Source organism: Uloborus diversus, chromosome 4 (assembly GCF_026930045.1).
Source record: "Uloborus diversus isolate 005 chromosome 4, Udiv.v.3.1, whole genome shotgun sequence".
Taxonomy (NCBI): domain Eukaryota; kingdom Metazoa; phylum Arthropoda; class Arachnida; order Araneae; family Uloboridae; genus Uloborus; species Uloborus diversus.
The window spans coordinates 42939810-42964348 of NC_072734.1; the positions used below are offsets into that span (position 1 = coordinate 42939810).

A 24539-nucleotide genomic window follows, 5' to 3' on the forward strand; every position below is an offset into this window, starting at 1 on the left:
TGCAGTCCAAGCGCCCTTTTCGCGTTCTCCCTTTAACACCAAAGCATAGACAACTCCGTCTACAATGATGCGGAGCCAGGGCGATGTGGGATGTCACTGATTGGCAAAAGGTGGTGTTCAGTGATGAATCTCGGTTCGTTTAAGGGTCAGATAATAACCGCACATGGTTGTGGAAGCTCCCTGGAGAATTGTACCATTTAACCCATTTTATCGCACGACACACTGCCCGAACAGCGAGCATAATGGTCTGGGGGGCCATAGCCTATGATAGCTGGTCCACTCTAGCTAAGGTACATGGAACCTTAACAGACTAGCGTTATGTTAATAATATTCTGCAACCAGATATAGGACCGTTCCTAAATGGTCTCCCAGGGGCAATTTTTCAGCAAGATAATGCTCGCCTGCATACAGTAAGAGTTGCTCAAGACTTCTTACGTCCTTTTTAGACGCTTCCATGGCCAGCTGCTCCCCCGACGTGTCCCGTATAGAGCATCTATGGGATCACCTGAAACGCTAGATGCCGCCGTGCTTCTCTGTGCAAGATTTCGATGTGGCAGTTAAAAATTTGGGGGTCCATCTGCCTCAGGACAACGTCAGACGTTTAATTAGCTCAATGCTGGTTTGTGCTGCGACATGTATTGCAGCAAAAGGGGATCCAACGCGCTATTGAAGTAGCACTGTATTTATCCTATTTTTTAGCCTGTATTTGTTCAAATGCCTGGATTTTTGGATCAAGTGTCTCTCTCACTTGTATTATTATGTATATTAAATTTCACTTCAATCCAATGCTTCCTTCTTGGGGCGCTATTTTCAATGTTCCTGAGTGTAATTCATTTATTACTATTCAATCACTAGTTTTTTTTTCGAATAATTACTGAAAGTTTGAGAAAACCGCACGAGTTTTGTATAAAATTGCTAGAAAGTTACTTAAAATCACAAAAAACGACTGTAAAAGTAGATCAAGCACCTAAAATCATTTAACTTGACTGATTTTTAGTAATAAAGTACTAGAAAAGGGACAGGTAAGGTAGAAAGACCATTAAATGAACTCTTGAAGCATAATTTCAACTTCAAAAGTTCAATATCTTTTAAACTTAAACAGTGTCGTAATTTGCACATGAAAAAAAAAAAAATTATTGAAACTAATACATGTAATTTAAAAGAAAGATCGAAGTAATTTTGCATTTCTGCTCCTGCATTTTATTTTTTTATATAAAAATGGAGAGAGAAAAAAACACAGACGTAGTGAAGAAACTCCCCAACTTGCGGGTAAACGCAGCATTTTTCAATCGTTTTCTTTCAGGAAATGTATAGAAAAAAATACTGCATTCATTTCGGAAAAAATCTCGAACTCCTAATTATTTTACAAAAACTACGAGCTGTTCATTCGCTGGGGAAAGTTTACTCACTGGTCCGGCTTCATCGTATGCGGCAGTGTAACTGGACTTTTGAATGAAACGAGTGCACACTTTAAACTGTTGATAAGTTTTTCATTAAAAAGATGCTTCCAATACGTTGCATACTGCCGTGGGCCGGTAAAGAGCAGTAACTGCAAAGACTTTATTGAAAAAAACATTTTCGCTATCTATGGTACATTAGCTTTAATCTGCATGCTTGCTTATTTGGTTTCCATCATTGAAAGAAAGCGCTAAAAAAAAACTTTTAAATCCAACATTTCCCTATTAATAGTATTCAATCCAAAACACGTTTCTTCAAATACTTCGAAAACTAATTTCTGCAGATACTACCGTTTACCTGCCCAAGGCAGTATAGCAGTACCTACGTGGTGTACATTCAGACAGCACATAACGCAAATTTGCTCCCGAGTCTTGAAGTCTTTTTGGTTCAGTGGCAAAACACTGGGTTACCATCACAAAGGTCAGTCCAGTGAATCAAAACTAACCACGGATACCCATGTATTCACATCCGTACGCAATATTTTCAAATCCTGAGCGTTATATAAACTGTCTCAAGGGTCGGGGCAAAGCTGTGTTACATGCTCTTTGATTCTACGCCGTACCTACCATTTCTACCCGCACCAACTCTTGTCTCCAAAAGATAATTCCATCTGCTATTTGTACTAGCTGCCGCCTGCCTTGTCTAGTGATCAGAGAAGTTTGAATGCGACAGGAAGGTGGGGGTTCGAATACCGGCTCGGACATGGACGTACTTTCTCTCTCCTGTCCTTGTCCTTTCTTTGTCTGAATATGCTGTTATGCTGTGAACGGTTGAATACCTTATAAACAGGTGCTTATGAAATGTGCGTACTGTAGAAGTCGGACTTCACATCAAATTACGGTACAATTTGAAAAGTGAAGCAGTGCACCCCGAATTCCCAGCCTTGCTGGCATACGACAACAACTACATTTGAGGCTGTGAGAAGCAAAAAGATGTAAGTGGCAAAATTAAAAAATTGGGGACAACCAGTACATATGGTAGGTGAACCTCTCCTCTGTCTTGGGGCAAGAGATGGTACTAGTAGCCCTGGTAGTTGTTGCTATACAGCATTATTTAGAAAAACATTTCAATGAAAGCCTTCCTAGGATGTTGTCTTTAAACGCGTTTTACTCAAAACTTGAAAATGCCCATAAACATCTTTTTGCTTCTCACTGCCTCATTTGTACTAGCTATCGTCATGTTCTTAAGTTTGCTCTTTGCAGCCGTTTGTTTCTTTGTGTGCCGTGTGATTTCCTACTTGACAGACTCCTGAATTCGTGCCTGTGTTTCAGCAAAGGCCCCAGCAGCAAAGCCTGTGCCGCAGCCTGCGCCGCGACGCCCACGTCAAGTGCCTGGTGCTGACGCTGCTGATCTCGGGGTGCCTGGCTGCGCTCGCCTGGTGCCAGTGCGCACGCGTCACGCGCCTCGTCGTCAACTTCCACAACTTCCCTATCACCACTCGCCGCACCGCCAGCCCCTGCGAGGAAGGCTACGTCTTCATCCCCGTCGCCTTCGCCGCCATGCTCTACCTCGTTTACCTGGTGGAGTGCTGGCATTGCACCACGCGCCTGGAGCTCGCTTACAAGGTGAGAGTACTTTTCATCTGGACGAGTTGGAAGTCACACGTGTCTCATGTGGCTTTGCATGATATTCCATCCTAACAAATTCGGCAGTCCACATCATTACACAGCAACAAAAATCACATGAAATTGGACAAGGACGAAATTGCAGTCTCCTGAGGTCGTTACTGGGTTGACGGTATGTTTTATGTAGTTCTGCTTCAGCAGGGCAGAGACTAGGATAATAATGTTGTAAGATTCCGGGCTGTTGTCCCGTGATCTGAGTGTTGTTACCCCAAAACATTTCGACCGCAGCTTTGGCAGCTATCTTCAGTGTTAATATGGTCGAAGCTTCCGGGGAAGCGACTTCCTAGCAACTGATACAGTTATCGAAGTGTTGTCAACATTTATGCGAACAAAACTTCGATAAATATGGACAGGGCCATTCCACCGTTACGTGCGGGTAAAAAATACGCTTAAATTTCATTAACATTTCGTCATATCTCTTAATATTTTAATAAAACAGGGGTAATCAATTTTTTTAATCTTTACATTTGACACAAAGATATATTTTTATTAAACAATTTTGTTATTTAAAATAAAAATTATTTACATGTTTCACGTGCGGGACATCCAAAGTGTCAGCCTCTGGCAACTTGCTTATGAATACGCTAATATTTTTGCTCCATTAATACAGCAATGATGAAAAAATTGTAGATTTTGAAAGCTATGACTCCAACGTAAGTATATATATATATATATATATATATATATATATATATATATATATATATATATATATATATCATTAGTTTAGAAATAGTTATTTAAACCATTGAAAAAATATATATATATATGCCCATTCCATTGAAAATGGTCATTTCGTCCCGCACGTGACGGTTTCTATATTTCATAAAAAATCAATAATTTTTTGAAGAAAGTTTTTGCTTAAGAAGTTACACATGCGTTTGTGATTTCTAAGGCAACAACATTTTGTTCATCATCCTTTTAAATTATTATTTTGTATGAAATATATGAAGCGTCACGTGCGGGACAAAATTACCGTTTTTCGTGGAATGGCCCGACAACAAATCGATATCTGCATCAGTTGCTAGGAAGTCGCTTCCCCGGAAGCTTCGACCATGTTTACACTAAAGATGGCCGCCGCAGATGCGATCAAAACGTTTGGGGTAACAACACTCAGACCACGGCACAACAGCCCGCAATCTTACAACATCATTGACACAAACCATGAAAGCCTTCATTCTTACATAGAACGGTTATGTACATGGCGGATAAAAAAAAAGCTATGAAATTGACTTTAGTGAAGCCATCAATACTGAGCGCTACAGAACGATGACAACCGATTTCTTTTAGCCTAAAACTGAACGATATTGACGTAGACGACATGAGGTTACAACAAAACGGTGCTGCGTACCCACAGCGGACGCTATGGTGCATATTCTGCGTGAATGGTTTAGGGTATTGTTATCTCTCGCAGATGACTGAGTTGGCAGTCAAATGTGCCTCATATGACTTTGCATCAGAATTCCTTCCGCAATGAAAATCACATGCAATATAACAAAGGCTCTCTGGAGGTCGTAATCGGGGGCAGACTGGAACATTTAGTTCGTGGCGGGAGAAAAGCGTGCATGATATGTAACAAACAGTAAGCATCACCCGAACACATTATTAGTTGCAATGGGCTGACAAAGGTTTTTCCCTCCCGACTTTTCATTTAATGCCAAAGATATTATTTATTTCTTACATTTTTAGATATTTCTGGGTACTCTAAGATACTATAGTTGGATTGCTCTTTTGCTGTTCCATGTCCACGAATTTGTGTACGTATACTGAAGTTAAAAAAAAAAGTTCTGCCTTAATCCTCGCTTAAGGGCGATAACGGTAACTTACTGCTTATAACCTTCATTTGACGAGTTGAACCGCACCATTGCTGCAGCCTCTCTCTGGTGTCCTAAATTTACTTTTGCTACCAGTTGTTGTACCTCTCAGCTTCGACGAGATGTGGTCTGCCTCCTCCTAAACGGAGCGCCTCAGTTTGCTTTGTTCTTGACTAATCGTGACTGAAGATTCAATAACAAGGACACAACTGCAGTCTCTGGGTGTCATATCAAAGCTGTTGTTACATTGAATGTAGTTATGCTTTAGCCCTGGCTTAGGGATAGTAGCTTACTGCATACAATGAAAATCAGTTTAGTACAAAACGAACAAATGCGAAGCAAAACCGAGAATAAGAAATATAACATTTGTTGAAATTTGCTTTTTTGTGGTTTAACTTAATCGGCGTTACCTTTGCCCCAATCTAGTTCTTTCCTGCGTATATTTTGTACATGTGAAAAAGCTCTTGAACCTTGCAGTCCTATTGGTAATGTAATGCTTTAGAAATTTCTCTCTTTGTTCCGTTAATCTGCTATTTTTACTTTCAAATTTGTTGCCGTTCCGCTTCGTTGCCTTTGTGGTATGTCTTTTCATTCATGATTTCACTTCATTTACTTTGAAAGAGGAGCTCCCTCTAGTCCCGAAACACTTTTTTAATGTTTCAAGCAAATGTTTGCTTTTTAACGTTGTAATATTATCTTTGCAATGTTTATTTCTTTTTTGGATTGCTCTGTCCATTTTTTGAATATATATTTTTTTTTCGGTTCACTTTGTCTTGAAAATGAAAGATGATTCATTCTAAGAAACATAAACTACTTAGAACGTTATAAATGTTTTTAAAAAGAAAGGGTCAACTGAAAATTGTGTTAAGCAGTTCCATAACTATATTGATCGCTAAATATTCGATAAGGTTAATCCACAAATATCCTAATTTTTTTCTTAAAGCAGCTTCCCTCATTTGTTTTAGCAAATTAAATCACTTACCCTCATTGGAAGCCAATTATACGTCATCCTCTTAGAGGAAATTAATGACATGTGCTGACAATGAAGTACTGATACAGTCAAACATTGTTATCTTAAGAACACTCATGCGTCGAAAATCTCTTGAAATATTCACAGAAAACTCTTTTATTAATTGCTTTTCTTTTGAAGAATAAAATATTTAATTGCTTTGATAAATGTTTATGCATTGGGAAAAAAACGAACATCGTTGGTTAGGAATACAATTTGTTTTAATTAAGTGATGAATTATTTAAGCTTTTAAAATTTAAAACACTATGATAAGTTAAATTTTTAAACACTCAAAAATCAAAGATTTTTCATAAAAGAAAAGAAGAGTGGTTAAGAAAATTTAACCATTTATTTGTCTTTTTGGTTTTTTTGCGCCACTACTAAATTTAATAAAACTTTGAGCCTGCAAATGACACTTCTAAAGCAAAGATAATTTCCTTTGAATAATTATTTTAAAAAGTATAGAATAATATGCTGAGAAACTCTTTGTAAGTTAATGAATAAAATTATCTTTTTTTTATTTAAACTACTATATAGAGCTATTTTTATCGCTTTAAAATCCTTAAACAGACGTCATGAAAATATGTTCGGCAACATTTTCTACTGTGTAATATTTTCTGGAATGAATTATTTGCTTATTGTTTCATAATTAAAGTTTCAATTGGAAATTGATGGATTTTTCTGAAGTGTTGTCTTTGGAAGCAAATTTTTCATACAAATGAATAAGAAAACAAAAGAGAAGAGAAATGATTTATTTAAAATAAATTTTAAAAAATTCCTTGATTGTAATTCGCTTCTGAAACAAATCATAGATAATTACTATTATTTTTTTATACTAATGTTCATCTTATGATAAACCTATTTTGTTTCTAAAATGTTACTTTGCTCAGAGGTTTCATCCTTTGAAATTAAGCCTTAATTTGTCATATAGCAGTTAACTGCTGTATCACAATGGTGGAAACCCAATTCACCTCGGCCTTTGTAATTGATTGCCTAGCTCTTAGACCCATAAGAAGCGTACTAGTAGAAGTTGCCCCTGAAAAAAGGAAATAAAGGTTACTTTTGGAGGATGTAAGTCCCGCAACGACCTCTCACGTGAAGATGAAGAAAATCCCGTTGCTCTTGCCATAATAACTCATTGGCGACAATTGTCTCTATCTGTTATTCACAGGAAGTGTACTAGTACAGATGAAGGTACATCTGCAAAAGGGAAGTGAAGGTTCTCTTTTGGACGATATAAGTTCTGCAATAACCTGTGGTGTGACAATGAGGAAAATCTTCTTCTTGTCATGATAACTCATTGGCGATTATTTTTTCTACCGTCAGACTTACAAGAAGTGTACTAGTACAGAGTGAAGGATCCCTTTTGGAGGATAAGTTTCCTGTTTCATGACGAAAAATAAAGTCCCATTCCTCTTTTCATGATAATTAATGGGCGATTATTATCTGCTGTTGGTTCAATTAGTTTGTCCTGAAAAAGACAAAACATTTATCTACAATTAAATAATTAGCATTCCTAGTATTCATGCCAGATACACCTTCTCTTAATATTCAATAAAACTGAAAATATCATAATGTTAAGGGATCAGTCGAGGAACAACAACGATTTCGGCTGGTGAGCTGTCGGTAATGTTTATAGCAGTCGGAATTTCAATCGGTTCTGTAAAACTCGGTGAAATGTAATTGTGAAACTAGAGTTAAGAGTTGTAGTTTTTTCACACTACAACGAGTAGGAAAAAGAAAAAGAAGAATTTTCTGTAAAAACACTTAACGGGTCACTGTGGCCTTTCCCACCTTTCTAGACATAAGGTTCAATATTTGCACTGTTTTAAGGCTAATGACTAAATGATGAAATAAACTCTCAAATAATGCTGTATAAAAAGTCGGAAAACTCAATTATTTTTAGTTTAACTATTTTTCGATTTATTAACTACGGGAGGGATTACACGGACCCCGTCCATTTTTCTAAAGACAGGATGATCTTGCTTAGTATTATTTTTCTCGGCTTCAATCTGTTCTTATGAATGTTCCGAAATACATACCCTCCGCATTTTTGTAGCAATTTTTTCATCGACTGAGTTCTAAATAAAAGGAAATAGATAATGGAACTACAGTATGTTACTTAACTATAAATTGTTTTAACCACAAGAAGCACTCTTTTGTCCGGAACAGGTGGATTCTGCCACTGTCTACGAGCACATCACGCAGATGCGGGAGACCCAACCGGTCATCTGGTGGAAAGCCGTTTGCTACCACTACGTGCGCCGGACGAGGCACGTGACGAGATACCGCAATGGAGATGCATACACGACGACGCAAGTTTACTACGAGCGAGTCAACTCACACGGTTCCGGTGCGAGTTTTGCGTACACGAACTGTGGAGTGAAGGACATCTCCAAGAAGGTGAAAATTTTAATTTCAAAATTTAAATCAGTCTGGACTTACTATGACTTATCAGAATGTAATAAAATTTTACACAAGTTAGTTTGAGATCATTAAGCATCTTTTTTCATCCTATTCCCCCTGAACATTCGGAAAAAAATTAATGACTCACCACAGTAGACGCCCATGAAAATACTTCAATGTTTAGTTAATCCTCCACCAGCTGCAAGCTCTGCCATTGTTTTGCATAATATATAAATCAGCTTCTGAATTTATTCCAACCAATTTCGTGAGACCCGAATCTAATAATGTTCTCCATAAGTTTTATGCAGATGCATTCATTGAATTGTTTATTTCAATCAATTGAAATCTGTCCACACAATTTGGACACAATGGGTACACAATTACAACCAAGAAGCCTGTTACCAAGACAAACTGCAGGAAAGCATTTATAGGCTTTGATTTCACGACATCAGTAAGAATTACATTCGAAAGTAAACATCTGCTATAAGGAATCACTGTAAAGCTCTCTTTTCAGATCGTGGGTGATCTACTAAACATTTAAATGTTCCTCATTGGTGAATATATTTCTAATTGTACGCAGAATGATTGCAGTTATGTAAAACTCCTACTGACTACAGAACGTGCGCACAAACTTTGTGCTACGTTTTCCCGAACATTGCATTTTTCACCCTTTTTCGAAATAAATAGAAGTAAATAATCTAGTAATGCTAGTAAAATATCTTAAATAGTCCTAAAACTGTACTTCATCGAAACAATACCATCGTTGCAAAAACAGTCACATGAAAAACATAATTTGCGCACTTTTGTACTTTTTCGCAAGGGTTTTTTGTTTTTGTTTTAGTCCATCACTGCATATTGCCCATAAAGTGCAGAAATCAGTTAATCCAAAGCGTAGCTAGCTAATCTGTACGTTAACTACGGTGTTACGTTGAAGGACAGAAAATTGTTTGATTTCTCAAACTAAGTAGATAAATTACAATTTACATAAATATTCTGTATTTCGATCTATTAGACACTCGGTAATCTAAACATCGACTAGTAGGCACTCTATAAAGAGAAGATAATATTTTTGTCGGAACAACAAGGTACCTTTACGAATAAATTAAATTCTGCTAATCTATTTTTCGGTAAGTAAGGAATCACGTTAATACAATCAAGGAAACTTTAAATATAGTTAATAGCGTCAATCACTAATCAATTGAAAAACTCCAACACAAAAATCAAACGGTTTAACTTATTATTGAAAGTTCGAAAATTAACATATACTATCATTATGCTTACTTATTAGTGTAATCGAAAGATTGGCGACACATACCAATTGGTTTTTGTGGTTATACACTCATTTAGATTTGAAGTGTCATTTTTTTGCAACCCTTGCCTGGTACCAAGGGGCTAAGCTAAAAGAAACAACTTTTTAACCTTAACGTTATGGAAGCCTCTAATGTGCGTATGTATATTACTAAAATTTGTGAGCGTATCTGCCTGTCTATGTGTCTGAAACCCTACCTCCTCCGGTTGTCAAAGTCTCCTTGGCCGATACTAATACCGTTGGATACAGGACATCTGGTCTTTTTTACCCTGCTTTTGATAATCCTTTATGAACTAGTCTTTGTTTACGTCGAATTTATATGGAGCCAGGACTTATTCTACTCATTGCATTGTCCAACTTAGCTCCACTCATGGGGAATAATCAAGCGAAACTTTCATTTTATAAAGGTAAAGGAAAAAAAACAAATAATTAATTAGGTACATCCGTACTTCTAGGCTCACAATACTGCCTCTCAAATGTATAAGGAATTATGCAGACTAAATTTTACCCTTGTTGTACCTCGAAATGTCTTTTTCTTTCACTTCAAAATTTAAAGTTGCGATTTAGCTCCACTTTGTCTTTCTTGTTATTAAAAACTAGAGGATTGAAAAGCAAAACATCATGTTGAAGTTTAAAATGCACATTGTGTAAAATATTAGATTACTATGAAAATGATTTTCTGATCTTTTAGGTATTGTTTTTTAAACTGTAAATTTATACCAGTCATTTAAACTCTTTTTCAAAATGCATGCAGAAAATATAGTTTAGTAGAAACTTAAAAACATTTCTATACCTCCTGTTTTGAAATCCTTTCTGTTATTACATACTTTTACTGTGAAACATTAACTTGCACAACGTGTAAGATATTATATTGCTATAAAAATGATTTTTTGATATTTTAGGTGTTGCTTTTGAAACTGGAAATGTAATACAAACCATTTTAACTCTTTTTCAAAATTCTTGCAAAAAATGTAGTTTAATAGAACAGTGAAAGCATTTCTACTTCATGTTTCGAAGTTCTTTGCGTTATTACATCTTTGTATGGTGTAACATTAACTACAGAAAAGAAACCATGAATATATATACACCATTTTCTCTCAAAAAGCCCTCTGAATAATGAGTTCCCCTCACCACAACCCCGATTCTTCTCTCGCCCCCATTCTCATGTTTCTTGTTTTGACAATATCGATCCTTACCTGTCTCTGTCTATTAGCTCCTTGACTTGGAGAAGCACCCGACCACGAAAATCCGGTTCAGCAAGGGCTTCGCTTTCGCCAATCTTGAAGCTGCCAACGAGTTCGATGAACAAAGGAGAAGGTTCTTCCACGAGAATGAGCGCTTGGATGATTACATGGAGATGTGCGAGGGCCTGGACCTGGTGGGCGTCAACTTCCAAGAGCACATGGTCGCCTTCGCCGAGCCACACAGGCTGCCGTGGTAAGTAATGAATTCAGTGTCTAAGAGAGAAATATGTTTATTTTAGTGGTATCCAACCTTTTTAAAGCAATTACCCATAAAGTGAGTAATATTTCAGCAAATATACTAAAAAAAAGTTAAGTCTGAAAAGCAAATTAGTTATTTTTCTTAATGAACAATAAATAACTTTTAAAGAATTCAAATCATTTAGACTGAAAACACCTGTTTTTTATGGCTTTTTTTTAAATTAGATTTAGACGCAGTTAATGAGATCGCTGGATATTGCTTAGCTTTTACAGTTTGTTTAATATTTGGTGTAGTTTCAACCAATTGTCATCTTAAGTCTAGCTCCGCATTTATTACCTCGAAACTAAAATTTTGCTATGCACTATTTTTTTTATGGATCACTAATGATTAACAATTAGATTTATATTCTTAAAAATGTTCAATAATATTCTTTTCAGACCTAACAGTGACTCAAACCTTAAACTTATCTTTACCCCTCAAAAAAATTATTTTACTGCTTTTTTAATTGCCACAGGTTGGGAGAGTCGCTGGTTTATTTGATTTTAACTATGTATTAAGAGTACTTAAAAAAGCCACGGATGCCTTAACAAAATTGATAGAAGGCCTGGTTTAATGGATAATGAAACAACTGCTCTTACAAAATAGGAAATAATTATTTTAACGTGTCAGGAAACGGTGTTAAAAAGTAAAAGTTATTTACTCTCACTGATTTTCGTTAGAATTTGATACTGCCACTATATCACAATTATTTGATGTTTTGACGAATTAAGTCAATAAAATGCTTAATTTTAGTTCAGTGCTATTAACTGCATTGTATTTACGATGCCTTCGTTTTTTTACGATACAGAGTGCGTGTAATTAATGTAAAGCTTGAACCAATCTCATTGTTCCACGCTTCTATTGCATTTTACTCGGAACATTACTTTTGTAAAGAAGTATATGGCTCCTTTTTACTTCCTTTTACAAAAAAGGAAGTAATGTATTCGCGAAGAAATTTTTACTCAAAAATCGATCTTAATTTCTATTTTACTCACCCCCGAATAAATGATGCGGTTTTTTTCGACTCGGCCACCCATGGATAAGTGCCTAAAAACGTATAGACAAGCGAAATATTCATTTTGACGATTCTCGAGTTAATTACAACGAGTTTTCTCGTGATGTCTGTATGTACGTATGTGCGTATGTATGTCGCAAAACTCAAGAACGGTATATCCTAGAAAGTTAAAATTTGGTACGTAGACTCCTACAGTGGCGGATCCAGCCGATTGTTTTGGGAGGGGCCATCCGAAATTTTTGAACTAACTCCCCAGGGTCGAATTTAGCTCCATGCCGCCCTTAGGCAAATTTGAAATCTGCCCCCCCCCCTCCCCCTTTCCCTAAAAGAAGCAAAATATCCTTGACTCAAAAAAAAAAAAAAACGTAAAAAAGTGTTCCCCAGTTTTAAACTGTCAAACTTATGAAGAAATGATGGCGTTTCACATTCTGAGGCGCCCCGATGAAATGATCACAGTGATCACCCAAAAAAATTTTTATTCGGCAAATTTTGCTGACGATTCGGCAAATACCATGATTGAAAAACATTTGACTTTCATAAGATGTGTGAAACTAATCATTATGAAATTACAAGAAAAAATTCTCTGTGGAAAATGAAAGAATGCTAATATTTTACTTTCAAGAATAACAATTTAATTCAAAAAATGTGTTTTATAATAGCAAATTTGCCACCCCTGAAAAGTTTACCACCCTAGGCAACTGCCTACTCTGCCTATTGGGAAATTGGGCCCTGATAACTTCCTAGAAATTTTATTAAAATGAAGTTTTAAAAACTCAATTTTCGGGGTAGCGAGACATTAGGTGAGGGGGTGGATTTAGGAATCTCCCTCGAAAATGTTTCAAAATTTAAATTTCCGAGTAATTTTTGCAAATTAGGAAGCTAAAAACGCATTTTGTCTATTTTTGATGATGTACGGAGAAGGGTCAGGTTTCGGGCGCTGACCCCAAAATACTTTTTGAAAATAAAGCTTAAAAACCAAAATATTCTGTCATTATACATTGAGAAGTTAGAAGAGGAGGGGTGCTCTCCTAGCTCTTCAGGTGTCCAGCCTAAAAATACACCTTTAGGTAATGTTTGCTTACATTAAAGGAAGTGTGAAGGTGCTTAGAATCCTTCCTTCCTGGAAATATTTTGCCTTTGAGGCTCTAAAAACTCGATTTTTAACTATATTTATACATATTTTAGAAAGGGATGGAAGATTCGTGAGCTCCTCTAAAAAACCTCCTTTTAAAGCTATCATCACGATATAAACTAGAAGGGAGGGGGTCCTATCAAAACTCATTTGTAATTGAAGTCCCAAAAAAATTCATTTAAGTTGTTTTTAAGCAAGTTAAGTGATAAGGACTGGATAAGCTAGTTTCCGTTGACATTTTTCTTTATCTTTATCTTTTACTAATCATAAAGCTGAAACTCTGTCAGGATCTCCGTCCGGATCTCTGTGACGCGAGTAGCGCCTAGACCGTTCGGTGGATTTTCATGAAATTTGGCACAGAATTAGTTTGTAGCATGGGGGTGTGCATCTCGAAGCGATTTTTCGAAAATTCGATGTAGTTCTTTTTCTATTCCAATTTTAAGAACAAAATTATCATAAGATGGACGAGTAAATTTCGAAATTATCACAACGTGGAACCGTAACATGGGAACAAGCCAATTGGCGAGAAAATTCACCATACATTATTTGTAAATATACAGGCTAACCAAAAGACATTTTAATTTTCTATTGCGGGCAAAGCCGTGCGGGTACCACTAGTGTATAAATAAAGGGAAAAATTCGTGCTTAAGTGAATTCGTTGGGTAAGGGTGAAGAGGGTGGATTTTAGGGGTGAAAAAAGTTTTTTTTTCATTTACGGCAAAACTATTGGTTTTATCAAAAAAAGTTAAATGTAAAAGTTGTAGATAATAAAAAAGCCTAAAACTTTTACATTTAAATTTATTTAAAAATGAAGCTGAAAGTCTCTCTGTCTGTCAGGATCCCTGTGACGCGCATAGCGCCTAGACCGTTCGGTTAATTTTCATGAAATTTGACACAGAATTAGTTTGTAGCATGGGGGTGTGCATCTTGAAGCGATTTTTCGAAAATTCGATATAGTTCTTTTTCTATTCCAATTTTAAGAACGAAATTATCATAAGATGGACGAGTAAATTACGAAATTATCATAATGTTGAACCGTAACATGGGAACAAGCCAATTGGCAAGAAAATTCACCATACATTATTTGTAAATATACAGGCGAACCAAAAGAACTTTTAATTTACTATTACGAGCAAAGCCGTGCGGGTACCACTAGTTCCAAATAAAAGACTTAAAATGCAATTTTTTGCTACATATCAAGGCATTTGTGAAAGGGCATTGGAAAAGGGGGTTATCCCCCTAGTTTCGAAATTAAAGCCATAAAAACGAAAATTTAGGCTCTCTTTGGTTTTGTGAACAATAGGTATACTCTGAGAACCGCAGCATTTAGAGATCGTGCAAGTGTCTGTAGATGGAATCAAGAAATGATGTAAAAGATGGCGAACAATTTTTGAAATTAAAGTTTTGTTTTGAGGATAGGGATATAATTTATCTCCCAATTAAGGCCTATACTTCTTTTTCAGTAAAATACGCGTGTTAAATTTTGTTATCTTCTCATAATATTTTTTTCTCTTTTTTTCCTTAAAAAAATTCCTACAATCACAAGGCTTTGGGAGGGGCCATGGCCCCCATGGCCCCCCTCTAGATCCGCCCCTGGACTCCTAGTGGGGTCTAGTTGTGCATCTCTCTTTTTGGTTGCATTTGGGTGTTTCTAAAGGGGTCTTTTGCCCTTTTTGGGGGGAAATCATTGTTAATTTTGATGTAAACTCAAGTGGTGCTATAATTTGGCGGACACTTGGATATATATCGCCAGTCTTGGCGATACAAATTTGGCGATTTTTTTAAAAATCTAATTTCAATTTGGCCACTGTTGATGATATTTAGAGAGTAAACTATTGAATCACATTAAAATTTATAGTAATGGAGAAATGACATTAAATTGGAGTAAAAAGCAGTCATGTGATGCACACATCAGCTAATTTCAGTTTTCCTGACCGTCAAATGTACTGAAGATGTTCAAGAAAGATATAACTTTACTAACGTCATTTACAGAAACAAACAATTTTCATATATATATATATATATATATATATATATATATATATATATATATATATATATATATATATATCTGTGATTCTATTCTCCAAGCCACTGCTTCTAAAATGTTTCCACAGCATACTGAGCTGCTTGAGATGAGTGTTGACTAGTTTTTAATTTGGAAATAATACCATTTAAAATTTTGATTTTGTGCTAATTCAAAATAAAATGTTTCATTTATTACTTTTTCCATTAAATGTCAAATGAGATTTTTGGAACGAAAAGCAACTAACTCTACTTTTTAAAATTTTACTGGACGGATGGAAAAATATTAACGAGTAGAACTATTTTATACAGAAAACCTTTTTTCTTTTTTTAAATTTTTTGCAGCAGTAACCTGATTGACTTGGATGCGTTTCAAATTGCTGTGTAGTGGTCATCCACCACAGGGGATATCAAATTACAAAAAAATCTTCTTAGGGTGAACTGATTTTGTGACTAAACACCTCAGATGTCAATGTCATCAGTTTTCAATTTTTAAAACTCTCCTTCATTGTTATTTCCTCACAGAAACTAAGTTAAGGTGAATTCTGTTGCAAAAATGCTGTAGAGGAGTCATTGTTCGTAATCTTTCGAAACTGATTTTCTTAATGTCTCTTAAAAGCTTATCGTATCATACTCCTCAAATTGCAGCTTATGACTCTTTACTCCTATGTGTTTACGTCCTTTACGTCTTTAGAAAAATACGCTTGCACTTCTCGTTCCAGACCACCTTAAGGAACAAAACATTTTCGTTATAATATACTCTTAAATCTATGGGAAACAAAATACATTCCCTTTTCAAAACATTTTTCCATAAACTTTTAAATCTTACTACCAATAAGCTTAGGATTTCGTTTGAATTTTCATTTGAGTTCTTTGTTAGATTTGAAAGATAAAAGACATTTTCTCTTTAAACTAAATTAAAGAATTTTACTTCTCATCAAGAAGCATAACTTGAAAATACACTGGTGTAAGAAATTAAGAGAATTTTCTGATATGGTCAACTATCTACAGAACTACTGGGCCGATTTAATTGAAATTTAGTATGTACATACATTGAAACAATGCAAAACAAATAACCGTCCAAGATTTAAAATACACACGAATGATCATAAATAACACTCGTTAGAGTTAGATGGTATGAAACAGCGGTTGCAAAATTGAACAACAAAATGGGTTTATGGGGGTATGGCCCCCTCTAACAAACCTATAGACCTTGCAGTGTGACTCCATACTTGAAATGAAGTAGTTTATGGGACCTTGCGGCAATTGTTTCCATTCGTTCCTTAGCTGTTCTCGGACTATGAATAGTCCCCGGAGAGGTGTTGTGAGTTGCTATTGCTCTCCCGAGAGCGTCCCAGACATGCTCTATAGGATTGGAGTATAGAGATCTTCTTGGCTAAACCCTCCAGTGAATATCCTCCCCTTCCAGAAATTCTTTGACCAGAAGAGCTCTAAAAGGAGCTCATTTTTTTTAAAGGAAATTCCTGTATTATTATTTGCCTAAATTGAAAAACCTGTATTTTATGACCACTTTACTCCACCAGACCCTATTTTACTCTTTTGTAGATGTTTATAACAGTTGCAAAAGTGACTATATTATTTTAAAAAAAACGACTTGATTTATGTTAACTTATATTAAATTTATATGAAAAAGGCACTTTTATTGTCAGGATTTTTCTTATAATTTCTTTTCAGTTGCTTCTAACCGTTACGAAAAAAAAATCATATTACAAAATAATACCTCACTAAAACGTCATTCATTTTGCATTTCGATATCATTCGACATCCCCTCTCCCAATCTTAAGTGACTCCGTTACTGCACAGATGGGGCCAAATGTCAGGCTGCTTAATGTATAAAAGATTTATGAAAGCGATATGGAGTGGGGTAACTCGACTTTCTTGGGGGACAAAAGCAAATTCATAGTCGATAAACTGGAACGAAATCGATAACGTTAACCCTCTGTGACTGAACCGAGTAGAAGCTATGGTAAATAAAAAAGACTATTAATATTTTTTCTTTTGATTCAAGATGCACATAAATAAGAACTCATGAATTTGTTGGAATCATATTTTAAAATTAATGTATAAATGAATAAAATGTAGAATAAGTTAGGTTAAACGTACTAAGCATCGGTCTGGATTTTATCGGTAAATCGCATAAAATCCAGTGCTTACCTAAGAACATCATATGAAAGTTGAGAAAAAAAAAAGTTGCTCTGAAAAAATAAATAAATACATAAAACGATTTTATAGCAGAAAAAAAATAATCAGTGTATTATACATTAGGGTGCTTCGAAAAAAAAAAGATTTTTTTTTCTTTCGGAATCGCGTTGGCTGTCAAAAGTTGTAGTTTGGCATCCTCAATTGGGGATAAATAAAAAAAAAATTCTAAAATTCCACCTTCAGTTCGCGCATTTGGCTGAAAGCTTGAAAAAATATGTTGTAAATTAAAATTTTCAGAAAATAATAAAATCGTTTTTTTTTTTTTTGGTATTTTTTCTTAACGCAGTCGCCCTAAATAGTCAGTATATGACCTAGAAAATATTTTATAGCTTTTGCATAAGATCTTTAGTTTGAGCATACGCCTTAAATTGGGCTTCAAATTTCAGGAGATTTTAGCCCAATTTAAGGAGTAGGCGCAAACGAACAATCTTATGTAAAAGCTATAAATATTTTTTAGGTTTGAACTACGCCATATACTGACAATTTATAGCTGTTGCCTTATAACAATATATAAATAAACTGACTTTATTGTTTTTTTGAAAAATTCTATTCGGAGCTGAAGTAATCAACTTAGATATTTTTCCCCGAATTGAGGACACCAAGCTACAACTTTTGAGAGGTAACGCGATTCCGAAACAAAAAAAAAAATCGTTTTTTTCGAAGCACCCTACTATACACACAAAAAATACTAAAACGTGTTGATGTAGGGGTCAGGTCTTCGTTCCTCTGCAAATGGGTTTGTCTTAAATATTTTCCCAATTAAAAAAATCTAAAGGGGGAAATTTTCAGACATATAGAATATCGGTTGAGTACTATTTCTTTTAGTACCATAAGATTAAAAGTTAAGGCATTGTTTCATGTTCCGTCTTGTATTTTATCTTCTTCATCTGCACAAAGTGTATGTTTAATGATTCTTTTGAGTAGCATGTTTTGCCAATATCAGGCTCTTGAAAAACAACTGTGCCTCACATATTAATTACCTCTATAATTACGGAAGGTGTCATTTAAACTCCAAGCAAACGGATTTTGCTTATTGCTCCTCAGTATTTTCATAAAAATCTTAATCCTTCCTTGACTTTTCCCATATCATTTGAAAAACAACTGTGCCTCACATATTAAAATTACCTCTAGAATTACGGAAGGTATCATTTAAATTTCAAGCAAACGGTTTTTGCTAATTGCTCCTTCGTATTTTCATAAAAAGCTTAATCCTTCCTTGACTTTTCCTATATCAACGTTATGTGTAAAAATTGAAAGTTCTCAAAAAAATTATATTTTTTTAAAACCCAAACTAAAGGGTTTTCCTAAAAGTGTGAGCAGGTGTCATTTTGACCCTGTGGAGAAACAAAAGAACTGCAAATACATTTACTAATGCTGAATCAGAGCAGAAACTCAAAAATGTCTCTTGGGACAAATTATTAAAAGAACTTGAAGCATTCATAATGGTTTTGCACATAAAAGAGAGCATTAAACCACAAGTTTCTGAAATGTAACTTAATGCATTTGAAAAAAACGCAGGTTATTCAAGAAGTATTTTAAACTTGTTTAAATACTTCATTTTGTTCCCTAAAATCTCTGTTTGCATTAAATAAACTGTACTTGTTGTAAATATGTATATTTTTATCCAATTTTTACAAATATATGACATTATGATTTTATGTAGGGAACTATGCAGATTTCTTCTAAGAGAGTCAAAATGACTCCCGTTGTATTTCTTGGTATGTGAAGGTCACTGTACTTCTAGTAAGAAATATCACGGGTGTTTATTTGCATAAATCCTTCACTTCGCACCTTGGGGAGTTTACTTGACAAAATACGTCCTGATAAAAACATTAATTATTTTCATTATTTTTAATTCTTTTTTCCAGTTACGAAGTATTATATCTATGAGTATAATTATAGCTTTAAATGATTGTTTTTTTTATTTAATATCTTTAAAAATTTGTTCTCATCAACTTTACTTTTTCCTGCATTAGAAATTGAAAGAAATGTTCATCATTGATCTTTTTTACGTGTTTATTTCCTTTTAAACCTCATTTTACGTTAAGGGTGACTGCTGTTGCTGTACTAATAATGAAGTTTAATGCATGTTTTCTTTCAGGTATGTTTCTCATACAATATTTTGGGTGTTCAGTTTATTTCTTTTGTCATGGCCCTTGAGAGTGCTCATCCAGTACAAGACGGCGTATGTTCATTACCAAGTAAACAAACTTTTTGGCGTTAACTACCTCACGCCATCAAGTGAAGCACAGATGATTGGACACATGTCCCGAGGGACAACCATTGACAGTTCGGAATTCGAAAGGCAAATTGTTAACAACAACACTATAGCTCCTAGTTACTCCGAATCTTTACTTTTGAGATCCTCCAGTTCATTCCTAGAGCAAAACCGGAGCCGGAACTCAAACCAGGTTGATGACACAAACCGAAATTCATCGGATATGGCAAACCAACCGGTTAATCGGTCGTCATCGAGGCGGTTTTCCACCGGTATTCCCGTGTCCATCAGTAGATCTTCTCTGCAAAACGGCCGAGTTGTTTACTATGTGTCACCTTTGGAAGATGTAAGCACGGAAAACGGTCCTCCTGCTGATGATGGCAGGACGGACGACAACTCTACTCCTCAGGAAGTGCTCCAGCCCCCCTCATACGATGATGCCTTACGTCACTGTCGACCCCTCTTCCTTCCCCTCAGACGATCGGTGACTGATAGAGACATTCAGAGGAGGTTGCCTCTGGTTTTTGTTCCAGGTCTGCATCAAGGTCATCAAAGGGACAGAATTCCTCTAGGCGAAGACATCGAAGAAAATGAACCTGAAACTGTGCAGACGAGGTTATGACCCCTAAAGTATTCCGAAAGTGTAGAAATTGAATGATGGAATTTGTATTTTGCATGTGTAAAAATATTTTTTAATTTACAAAACATCTCTTACGAGCACATTTCCCAAATTGCATACAAGAATAACGATTCAGCTTTCAAATATTTTTCTCTTGAACAAAATATTATATTAAAATCTATTCAAAAATATATACAGGGTGGTTATAAAATAACGTGAGGTGTTCAGAGCCCTTTAGCAAGTGAAGTATTGGACGAAACATCGCCAAATTTCATGGCCGTACATAGCAGACCATGGGATTTTGATTTCTACAATAAAAAATAGTACCAAAAGTCAAAACCAGGGGGAATTTTGGCGCTGCAAAAGTGTATTACTTGCAAACTCTGAAGAATTAAATGCCAAAAAATGCTAATTAAAAGCACACATCCAGATTTTTCCTACAAATAAATGTTGCTTACAGATGAGGTTCAATAAAACCAACAAGAAATTTCAATTTGTAACAAGAGAATAAGTTTACCAAAAGTCGTCAGGAAGAAATTTCGGCGCTGCAGCAAGGATTTCTTTCTGAATAGTATTCTTGTAAGATGGTGCACCACCCCCATGTTGAACTTTAGGTACTGAGTGTATGGCGGCAACATTTCTTTGATAGCAGTTTCATTACTCATGCATTTCCTACGGTATGGAGACCGTGGTTGCCCAATCTTTCACCTTGTGATTTTTAACCATGGGAATTTCATAACGGCGTTGTGTATCTGCGACATATTCCCGGTATCTTAACTTTCAAAACTAGAAAAATGTTACAGGTAAGTTAAATTAATCCCCCCCCCTCCAGAGATGTGGAAAATATTGTGCATTGTATGCAGTACCTGGTAAATCTCGATGTTGATCATATTGAACCTCACTTGTAGTAAAATTCATATTTTGTGAATAAAATTGATGCATATTTTATCAATTAGCATTTTATCCTTCAATAGTTACCTTTTCAACGTCAAAATTTCCCCTGGTGGCGATTTTTGGTACTATGTGTTTTATTTCATGAATCAAAATCACATGGTCTACTGTGTAAGCCCATGAAATTTGGCAATGTGTCGTCCACTACTTCACTCGCTAGAGGGCTCTGAACACCTCACGTTATTTTATAACCACCCTGTATATTTCCACCGTTAATGTTTAGAGAAATCATAAAAGTTGTAACATCATAAATTTAACCAATATTAAGCTTGCTACTTTTTAAGTGAATGAATTTTAAAGAAATAGCTAAAAACTTCATCCCACAGTTCTTCTTAAGATTTTTTTTGTTTGTTGCGTCTTTGAAAACTTTTATGTTTGGACCTAAATAATTTTGATAAAACAGAAATGAAAATGGTTTATTTCCTGCAAAAATTCTTACATACTCGTAGTGTATCCACTATTTTAAAACCTAATATTAATTTTTTCATATTCTTTGAGCTCTCCTGATGCAGCAATTGATGCCAAAACTTTCTCCAAATTTATTTTCTCAATTAGATAATATCATTCAATACCCCGAAATCTAAGTCTAAATATTTTTCTATTTGCTCGTAGAATTTAAGCAAAATATTTTATGAGTCACTTCTTTAGTTGCTAAGGAAATCAGAAAATATGGCTTTATCTTTCATTGTATTTTTATATCGCATGAAGAGTAGTAATTGGAAGCTAAAAGTACGCATGTAGTTTATAAATATTTCATCTCATAATGTTTTAAAGGTAATGACTGTCCATGTAACCTGCAATCATAGTGGCGAAGAGCTTATGAAATATCAAATAGGTATGTACTGGTTTGAAACAGGAGTTAAGTTACGGTAATTGTTTTAGTTTTTGAACGTTATTGCATTTTGCAATTAATAATATCATTTTAAAGCTCGAAAATATTCCTCAACACATGAGTTAATTGATGCTTGACATCTTTTTGTTGACATACTTTTAATAAAAGTGATATTTTATTTGTGATTTCACTGGAAAAATCGGAGTTTTATTATAAATTACAAAGTTTTGAAATTATTGTCATTTTAAATTGTGCTAACTTTACATTCTCGTATAAATTAAAATCAAATTTTCAAGTCAAAATGAACAAAACTGAGGAACTTAGAAATTCCATTTTATGAATTTGACTTTTTTTGACAAATTTACTTTGTCTTGCGATTAGAGTTTACGAGGATACATTTCAATTCAATTTTGTTTATTAACTGCTCAAAAAGCATTCGATAGTATTACGTTTTTTCTTTACAAATCACTACGTAAGACAAGTACTCTTTTGCAGTACAGTTTTACACAAATGCAAAATGTATGAAACTTCTGCAGTACAAAATATTTGCTGAGTAGATCTTATTTCTAAAATGTTTTTATGTAAAATATACGTTCCAGCTACTTTGTGTTATTATGTGGTTTAGGGTTATACATTTCAGTTTTTTTACTGGCATCTTCATTTTTTTTAAATTTACTTATTTTTTGTGCATTTTTTAAAAATTTACACTTGTAATAGCTTAATGCGCCTTTTATAATGACAACTTGTTTCTTAAGTTTGAATTTGCAGTTATGATAATAAAAAAGTACATATCAGTAAGTCAATTGTAACGGCTATCCAAAATGCATATTTTGATATTTACTTTTAAAGTTCAGGATAATTATTTTTTGCACTAACTTTACTATGACTTCAAGCGCAAAAAGAAAAACAGTATTCATGCTTACATAATATGTCTTTTAAGGGAGTCCGGGACACATTTACAAAAAAAAATGTATTAAGCAGTTTGGAGTTTTGGAATTTTTTGCACTGGTTCACCATTTATTTAGTAAGCAAAACCATAATATAAATATTTTTTAAAAAATTTATTAAAATTCATTTTTTTTAAATGGGGGTTGCTTAAAATTGCTAAAACTCAAAATATTCTTGGTCAATTTTCAATTTTTTTCAAGCTTTCGAAATATCGGAGCTTTTATTCAATATCGAAGCTTTAATTTTTATTTGGCAATTTACAAATTATTTATTCAATAAATAATAGAAAATATTTGATGAAAAATTTTGAAAAATTCTAAGATACATTTTTTAAAAAAATCACATTATTTGTGGTAAACGCTTCTTTTTCAAATATGCCGAATAAAATAATAAACTGTTTGAAAAAGATATGCTCCAAATTTCATTACTTTATCTTTATCGGTTCTAGACTCTTAAGAGTTTGAATGCAAAAAATCGGGGAAAATAGCATCATTGAGAAAATTGTGTTTAAAGTTCTAAATTATTCTAACTTAAAAATAATATTAATTAAATATATGCAACAAAAATAATTATATCTTTCGTTTTAATTAAGATCGAAACAGGATTCAAATGTCATTTTAAGCAGCAAAAAACGGAGAGGTTTTTTCATATGATTTTTAAAAAATACAAAATTTGGTGATCTTTGTGTCTCAAACCCCCTTAATTAAAGAGAGGGTAGAAAAAATGAGCTAAAAATACATAAAACATTATTCTTTCGTACAAAAACAAAACTTCCAGCAAAAGCACAAACAGAATGGTGCAACTTCTGCTGATGTGACGCATCAGCCATGGGTGAATTTGCCGCTTTGCACAACATGGATTGAAAAAGTTATTGAATCTTCTGACCTTAGGAAATCACCTGATATTTAGCTCTTTTTCAAGCCATTTTGAGGTTTGAAAAAATCTCTATCAATTTTCGTTATCTTTCTATGTTGTCTTGTTCATGAATCAAAAGTAAGTCAATGAATGAGAAAAGATAACATTGACTGAAAATGTTTTTATCCAAAGTCGATAATCATTGTTTCACAAAATAATATACACCGAAAGTAAATAAACTTTTTTTCTTCTTTTGTGGACACAGTAAAGGTGATGAATCTGAATCAATTTTATTGATTTATTTTTAACTGCTCTGCACCAAAATTATTTCATTTGCAACGATTCACAAACAAGCATTTTAAAAAGTTATTTAATCAAAATGAATAAAGCTCCGCAATTGCTATTCTTTAAAGTTTTAACTTTAATTTAAATCCAGAGTTTAGTAGATAGCTTTTTAAATTTTAACTTAAGACATTATTTGAGATCAAAGCAATATTTGATTAAGCAATGACATTAATTAATTAGCATTTGTCTCCCTAAGTGAATTCGCAGCATTTTTAAAGATAAATACCGTATTTTAAACTGCAATCTGTTTTGAAACCGTTTGTTTCGCTGAAT

General features: G+C 34.4%; 1 protein-coding gene across 1 annotated transcript in view; it reads left to right on the forward strand.

The window, feature by feature from the left end:
- The window catches only part of LOC129220078 (transmembrane protein 151B-like), a 344381-nt gene extending 324043 nt beyond the window's left edge, over window positions 1-20338 (forward strand). The window contains exons 2-5 of the mRNA XM_054854417.1: window positions 2730-3023; window positions 8079-8309; window positions 10835-11058; window positions 19600-20338. Coding sequence (XP_054710392.1) covers window positions 2730-3023; window positions 8079-8309; window positions 10835-11058; window positions 19600-20338 — 1488 coding nt within the window. The remainder of the gene's footprint in view (window positions 1-2729; window positions 3024-8078; window positions 8310-10834; window positions 11059-19599) is intronic.
- Window positions 20339-24539: the final 4201 nt, after the last annotated feature.